At 39.8% G+C, this 9,118-nt stretch overlaps 1 protein-coding gene across 4 annotated transcripts in view; it reads right to left on the bottom strand.

The window, feature by feature from the left end:
* Window positions 1–9,118, bottom strand: part of LOC106806851 (EH domain-binding protein 1-like) — a gene marked incomplete at its 5' end in the record, with an annotated part of 133,775 nt that overhangs the window by 64,100 nt on the left and 60,557 nt on the right. For all 4 annotated transcript variants that reach the window (XM_014808981.1, XM_014808983.1, XM_014808982.1 and 1 more), the window contains 1 exon segment: window positions 1,178–1,292. In XM_014808981.1, coding sequence (XP_014664467.1) covers window positions 1,178–1,292 — 115 coding nt within the window.

Below are 9,118 nucleotides of genomic sequence, written 5' to 3'. Positions count from 1 at the left end.
GACACAACCAGTGTAATTGGCGACGACTATTACATATTGTATGTGTAGCCGCTAGTATTAATTGGCAATAAATTAAGGATAACTAGCTGTTAGGGTTACGGACGGGTAACACTCTAAAGGGCATTGCAACATAACTGCTCTTTAAATTCAATCAAACTCATATCCATTACATAAGAGAGATGTCTCTCTATGCTATCAATAAAAAAATTTTATTTAAAATTCATCGCCAATTAAGTGACAGCAAAAATAGTAAATTTATACAAAAATGCTTTTTTTGTTATTTCTCAGAAACAGCAGAGTCGGGACCTAAACGTTTAACCATAAGTTGTTCATAATATGAACAAAAAAAGAGTCCCTGAAATTTAAAAAAAATGCTTTAATTTAGGAAATAAGTTGAAAAGATGTAGGAAAATTTAGGATTAGGCTTGATTGTCAGGAAACAAAGTCGCTTAGTTCCTTGAAAATTTACACCGCACCGTGTTTACTAGTATATGTGTAAATGTATGTACTTGTGTCAAATCTGGAAATTAAAAAAAAGAAAAAAAGTTCGAGTTGTACTCGGTCATCCGATTTTCTACTCGATTAATCAACTCGGTAGCCCAAACGAGTAATGATCGACGAGCTCGATTAATCGGAACACCACTAACACACACACACATATATATATATATCAAGAGTAGATAATAACACAAGAGTGAGACACCCGATTCCCGCATTTTTAACCGATTTTTCTCATCAAAATTTGCCACCAATAAAGAAGCGATCCCGCATTTTTAACCGATTTTTCTCATCAAAATTTGCCACCAATAAAGAAGCTAGTGTACATACGTTTCTCAGCTTATTATGACCACTAATCACTCACCTTCGTGGTACTCGTATATTCGTTTACATATATTTGCTAGCGTATTGCTGTAAATTGTAATCTTGCAGGAGCTGAATTCGCACAATTTACCGCTATTGTGTGAGGTGTTAAGACAAAATTTGAAGCTATAGTGGCGCCAATATTTAGCAAAGGACTGTTTCCAATAATACCCTGCGTGTATGTATGTGCCCTAACCCTAACCCTAATTAATAGTAGGCGATTCCAAATATAAAACTAGGATCACACTTTCTCTACAAGATAGAGAGCACTTCGGTGATGTGCCAGATATTAGACTAGGTGAATGATCGTACTCACGCTCGTTCCTGGCTGTCGAGGGTCTGTACCAGCTTGTCTCTCTCATTCACCAGCTTTACAAGCTCATCTAGCAACAGCTCTTCTCTCTTCTTCTGGTCTTCAGTCTTCTCCCATTCTAAGAAGGAACAAAATGACACCAATCTGTACACTAATCATCGATAAAGAAGTATATCTAGAGGTATTTGTTTTTCACGTGAAATACGGTGGACCAATGAGAATATTTAAAATGTAAGATCGTGAAAAGTGCCAACATATGCACAGGAGTCATCAACGCATCTCTTCTATTAGGCGTTACGTAATTCAACGAGCTCTAACGGAGCCTTCATCGAACAGAAAAAAATACCGCATCTGCCCCTCACCGACCCCCTCACACTATATCATCATCATCAAGTACAGCGATTTTCTTTGACACAACCGATCCCGGCATTGCTGAGAAATGACACGGCGATGACAAAACTATTCGGCTGGCATTTCACATACCATGACGCCTGTGTAGAGAGATCGACACACTTACGCACGCACGCCCGCCCGCACGCACGCACACATACCAACAACTACGTGCACGACCGGCGGGAGGGATGCACGCTGCGGGGGTTTGTTCATTGTTTTTCTTTCATCTAAAAAAAATAGATGCGCCGCCATTTCGAAGAGCACGCGGTTGTGCGTAAAAACCCGATGGCGTAAACGCAGCCAGAGAGTACGTGTAGAATTCGCGCGCACGCAGTTTTGCGATGGCATTTACACGGAAACACCTTCACCGCAACGGCTGCAGTTCACGTGTACGCCCTAACACCTTCTGCAAACACGGATCCGCCGCACACGGCAGCCAATTTGAAGAACATGCGGGCCAGCAAGTTTTTAGGTGGCATGCCGCTATAATGATAATTGCTGATCAACTGACTTGCTTTCACGACCGGCGTTATTATCGTGGAAACTGAAACAAACTTAGCACAATCAACTATCAAGCTCAACTGTCTTCAACCTGAAAAAAGTACTAAATGCGAGCCATTTGTAATGATTTTCTCACAAATACTAAGTACTTTTGATAAGTGCTTTGTGAGTTTCGGTATGATTACTTTTCTTATGCTCAACCATCAGTTTATGAAACATCACAGATGCCATTGGCCTAAAATTGTTATATGAAATTAGTACAATGGCTGCATTTATTGGCGGTCTATATGGCCTGTTTATTTATTCAAATTATCCGAACCACTAGCAGAAAAATCCGGCTAAATTTAATTTTGGTCCAGGGCTGGTTGACGTCTTTCAAGCAGCGCAGGAAAATAGCGAATTGTGAAATGCGACGTCACCTACAGCACATATGTTGCTCCTCAAATGCCAAATTATTTCTATGAATTTTTGCTAATAGCGTATTATTATATCGAGTAGGATGAACAAGAGAAACTATGAAGAAATATTTGAATGACCTATCGGGGCTACACTGTTATATATATATATCTGACAATGCCGAACCGATTGACTTCAGTATAGGTCGCAACCATGCATTTACGTATGGTAATGCCAACAGCAGTCACAGTATACCTAACCATATACATTATAGTATGATCACACCTATAAAATATAGATATGTAGATGATTGTCTATCTATCTATCTATGCAATACACACAGACGCGCGCACGCACGCGCGCACGCACGCATATACACACACAACACACACAACAACAACACACAACACACACACACACACACACACACACACACACCACACACACACTAGATGTTGGAGATCGGCAAATTTCCGATCGATCATCGGTTCTTACAAAACGACCGATGGATCGCAATTAATCATTCGATCATTTTAGATTGGCGGCGCACGACGCGGGACGCCCGCGTCACGTGACACAACCAGTGTAATGCGAAGAATATTCACTATATTGTATGATGTAGCTAGGTTATTTAATGGCAGTATAATTAACGGATACTAGCGGTAGCATATAGGGTACGGATCGGGATAAAACACTCTAAAGGCATTGAACATTAACTGCCTCTTTAAATTCAATCAAACTCAAGCCATTACAAGAGAGATGTTCGTCTAGCACTATCAAATGAAATTATTTTTATATTAAAATAGTCATCGCCAATTGAACGTGCACAGCATAAAAGGTATAGAATTTATACAAAAATGGTTTTTTTGTGAATTTCTCGAGAAACAGCAGAGATGCGGACCTAAACGTGGTAACCATAAGTTGTTCATTAATATGAACAAAAAAAGAGTCTCTGAATGGTTAAAAAAAATGCTTTAATTTAGGAAAGAGTTTAAAAGATGTATGGAAATCTGAGGATTAGGTTTGATTGCTCAGGAAACAAAGTCGCTTATAGTGTTCCTTGAAAAATTTACCACCGCCACCGTGTTACTAGTATATGCTGTAAAATGTATTACTTGTGTGCAAATCTGCGCAAATTAAAAAAAAAGAAAAAATGTTCGAGTTGTGACGCGGTCCAGCGTCCGATTTTCTACTCGATTAATCAAACCTCGGCAGCCCATTATACTAGAGTACATGCCATCGACCAGCCTCGATTAATTCGGAAACACACTAACAACACACACACACACAGTATATTAATATAGCAAGAGTAGATAATAACACACAGAGTGAGACACCCGATTCCCCATTTTGTAACCGATTTTCTCATCAACAATTTCCCAAAAAGAGCAAGTGTATTACGTTTCTCAGCTGAGTAGTATGACCACTATAATCACTTCACCTTCGTGGATCGTATATTCGTTATACATATATTGCTAGGTATTGCCTGTTAAATCGTAATTGAGGAGGGGAATTCGCCACAATTTACGCGATTGTGTGAAGTGTTATAGACAAAAGTTTTGAAGCTATAGTGGCCGCAGTATTTAGCAAAGGGAACGTTTCCCAATTATACCCGGCGTGTTATAGTAATGCGCCCTACCCTGAACCTCAATTAATAGTAGGCGATTCCAAATATAAAACCTTAGGGATCACCACTTTTCTACAAGTAGAGAGCACTTCGGTGAGTGCCAGGATATAGACGAGTGGAATGATCGTAGACTCACAGCTCGTTCCTGTGCTGTCGGGGTCGATACCAAGCTTGTCTCTGCTCATTCACCAGCTATTACAAGCTCATCTAGCAACAGCCTCTTCATCGCTTCTTCTGTCTTCCATGTCTTCTCCCATCTAGAAGGAACAAAATGGCCACCCAATCTGCTACACTAAATCATGACGATAAAGAAGTATATATCTAGGAGTGTATTCGTTTTCACGCGTGAAATACGGTGGACCAATGAAATATTAAAAAAATGTGTAAGATCGTGAAAAGTGCCAACATAGAGAACTGAACACCAAACTAGCATATATAGCAACATATATCCGCTATAAATAACTATAAGACATGTATACACGCCACACGCACAGCCTAGATACTAGTATAATATATATATAAATATGATATATATATATAATCATATACTAATATATACCTGTACACCTTACACCTTACTACACACATACACATACCATACGACGCAATATACGCATACACATACACACCGAGAACACATACACATACACATACACATACACATACACATATATACACATACACATACACATACACATACACATACACATACACATACACATACACATACACATACACATACACATACACATACACATACACATACACATACACATACACATACACATACACAATGACATACACATACACATGCAGACACATACACATACGCATACACATACACATACACATACACATACACATACACATACACATACACATACACATACACATACACATACACTGATACACATACGCATACACATACACATACACATACAGTCACACCTATATACGATGTATAATGGTCGTTCAATGTAAACTACCATCAAATGTGTTCTTTATAGATGTTTGTTCTATACAGGGGTCCTCCAAGAGGTTTAACAGTACATATACACAATAACAAATATAAATACACATACATATTCACACGCACGCACGCACGCACGCACACACGCATGCACGCACGCACGCACGCACGCACGCACGCACACACGCATGCACGCACACATAGATAATATATCGAAAGTATGTAATCTAAAATCCTTTAATCCGCTTCCAGCAATGGCCATTCACTGCCACACATCATGTCAAGTTCACAAGAGCAGCGAAATTCAAGTTGTTTCCATGGTCGATATAATCACATAAAGCCATCTATTGATTGTCACGCTTCTAATTATTACATTTATTCGCAACCATAACTGGCACGAACAGTTATTACTTGATGCAGGCAAAGGAAATGTATCTACTGTATTAATTTCAACAAAGCTAGAGGCAGAGATCGATTATGATTAGCATGGGAAAAGCCTTTCACCCTTGTTATGCCACGCCAAGCCTAGTCCGCCTGACACAAAAATACACCATTATTAATTTCAAGTTTAGAATTTGTAAGAATGACAAACGTAAGTATATATATATGTAGCTTTTGAAATACGGTTACTGTTAACTTGCTAACTACTATACTAAGCTACTGTTACTTCCCGTAATACAACTACACCCGTACACATATGTAATTTCAGCCGTGTCACCTATCCCACGTGGCTTAACACCACGTAAAAACAAACAACAGTGACATCTGCCACACGCGTGACATCTGCTAGAAACTGTCTTGTGCTAATTCACGCAGAACTATGTTTTACCACACTCTGGGTGTTTTTATTATTCTTCCAGTGATTCTTCAGTCCTTCCAGTCCATTATTCTTCCATTCTGGCTGTTTTGAAGGCTATTCTTCCATATCTGATATACTGTCCTTTTCCACTGGTTCAACACCTCTTTCGTCGTACATCATCGCGGCCGTCGTTTGAGAAAGGTGTTTTTTACGCTAGGTGGTAGCACAGCTCAGCGGGCATGATTGCTTTTCAACGGACAACATCGGTTTTTATATCATGGAACGTGACATGCTCTGCACCAATTACAATGCGGTTATAGCCATATAACGATAGCAAAGGAAGGGTAATGACTGAACGCATGCTATTTTTCTGGCATGTTAGACAGTTCAACTATTATACTGTTGCTAGTACTATTTCATTATGCTAGTGACAATTTAAAAGAACAACATAGTATATGATTGTTGGCTATAGCTTGTGTAACATCAGTCGGTTTTTCCCTAGTATCAAAGAACCTCAAAATAAAATTCTCATTCACAGTAACATGTCTTTTTTTATTTTGGTTCTGATAATTTTATAATAACAATAATAAAAGGGTCTGCCGGTTGCGTTTCCTATACTAGTATGAGTGATGCTGGTACTTGCACTACATGTATGCTTAGCCCTGCTCAACCCTATATCGCCTTCACTCAATTGATCATGCAGACATCAATAATGCCCTGTAATGTGATTAAATTAATTGAATCAAACATTAGTGTTAGTGCATAACGGTTATCTGTTATCCACCAAAATAGGTAGAACTAGTTTGTGAAGCCAAATCAAAATACTGTATCTGAAACGATTAGACCTATATACTTGGTAACCAGCACTATTTGTGGTAGGTTGCATGGGACTGCGATATGACAACGTAACATTTGCGTGAACAAACACGGTCCTTATTTCATATCATATATTTCATAATCCATAATTCAACACCGATAACAGATAATACTGTCGGGGTTCGATGTATGGCATCCGTTGAGCATTCAGTGATATTTTACAGGTGGTTGCCAACATAATGACGAGTCGCACTGACTATAAGGTAAATGTGAAGCATCTGTCTGAAGACGAGTTGCTTGGCGACCCAACCCATCCACAAAGCTGATAGGACTCCCCTCCACCCGCAATATCGCAAATTTTCCGCAAACATATGTTGCGTGGCTTTGCATTCAGCGACATTATCATAATCTGTAATCCAGCTTAAGACCGAATAAAGCATTACAATTATTATTACATAACACAGTGAAAGCGAGTGGCGGTGCTGCCAGGGGCTACAAGCATGGCCGGCACACATTACAACTCAATCGCTTGTTTGCCAGCGCCTATATATTGACACACATCACCCACAGATTGAATTCAGTCTAGATTGTTTCGGCAGCAGTGCTAACCACCCTATACGAGTTGCATGTCAAGACGCATGTCAGACAAAAGAACGGCTTGTTGAAGTTAAATCTTGGCACCGCGTACAACAACGAAAGAGTTCACAAAAGCATACGGCGATCGCGTCCGAAGCCACAGTAAAAAACCCGTCGACAGCTTTTAAACGCCACAACGGTTTGCTGCCAGAAGTGTGACAGGCATGAAGGCGCCGCAATAACGACTGTATATATACGCCAACCCAACAGCCAAACAACGAATGGCGGTGAAATTTATGCGAATGGATTTCGTTGCTGCTCAAACAGTGTTTTTTTATATCCTACCCCAACGCGTTCATAATGTGTTTACTAACTGCCATTCGAAATAGCCGTTTCAGCCAGAAGCGGCGGTTTATATTTCCGCAGAACGGGGTTTACTGCAGTGCGAGCAAAGACACATTACAACTGCTTGTAGATGAAATAACTAATACGTTATACGTATTACTAGAACGTAAATGCTAAAATACAATTTTAAAGCATTTAGCACCCGATGCTTTCACGAGAACACTGACACATATGCATTTCAACATGTTTAATATGTAATAGTATTTGTAGGTAATGTTTTTAGTATATTTAATATATATATATATATATATATATATTTATATATATATATATATATCTTTGACTTTATAATTATAATAGCATATCAAAAATTATGATTTAGATGTTAAACAACCAAGATAAAATGCTTGCATATATATATATATAAATATATATGTATATATAGATAGATAGATAGATAGATATATATATATATATAGATATAGATATATATATATATAGAGAGAGATAGATAGATAAATAGATAGATAGATACATACACGTACATACATAGATATATATAGCGCCGTCACATTTCTGCTATTGCTAGATATACATTAACCATCCATTCTACACGAGCGTCTAGATACCGGGTTTTCCACCGAGTTTGTCCACGTTGTTAACAGCGTCACAAAGAGACAGCGTAGCGCGACGACGCATGTGCCCAAGGAGTGATGCAGCCAGCAAGATTATCACCGTCCCCGGGCGCACGGCATTTTCGCGCCGCTAAGTCGCAGCGTAAAAACTGTCAAGACAATACCGCGGAGCGCGATATGGGGGGGGGGGTTTAGCCGGGTACGCACGCAGTATTCGTTCCCCGTGAGCGCCACCCACGCAGAGAGGCAGAAATCGCGAGCCGTCGCGGGGGAAGGCGATGCAGACATGTGTTTCTGATGTGCTTGATCTATCTCGAGCTTAAACGCGTCATTTCTTCGTAATCTATGCTTCAGCCAGCTGCTGCGGATCCGCGGGTTTTCACGATTTTTCGTCAAAAACTGCATTACAAACGGATTTTTTTTCGAAATGACACACACGAGAGAGTGAACGAAGGAAAGAGACAGCAGGACGAGGAAGTATGTTAGAGACAAAAAAATTGAATGAGAAACAGAGAGGGGAAGGTATGTGAAGCGAGATTGAGAGAGGGTGGATTTGGCAGAAGAGAGATAGGGAGAAGCGGTAAGAAAAGCCTACAGAAAGACAGATAGATAGGATGGATGGACGGATAGATGGATGAATGAATGGATGAATGGATGGATTAATGGATGGATGAATAAATGAATGGATGGATGGATGGATGGATGGATAGATGGATGGATGGATAGATGGACGAACGGATGGATGGATGGATGGATGGATGGATGGATGAATGGAAGAATGGATGGATGGATGGATGGATGGATGGATGGATGGATGGATGGATGGATGGATGGATGGATGGATGGATGGATGGATGGATGGAAGGATGGATGGATGGATGGATGG

Source organism: Priapulus caudatus, unplaced genomic scaffold (assembly GCF_000485595.1).
Source record: "Priapulus caudatus unplaced genomic scaffold, Priapulus_caudatus-5.0.1 Scaffold182, whole genome shotgun sequence".
Classification (NCBI taxonomy): domain Eukaryota; kingdom Metazoa; phylum Priapulida; class Priapulimorpha; order Priapulimorphida; family Priapulidae; genus Priapulus; species Priapulus caudatus.
Note: the sequence above shows the minus strand (reverse complement) of the source record. Positions and strands in the feature narration are given on the sequence as shown.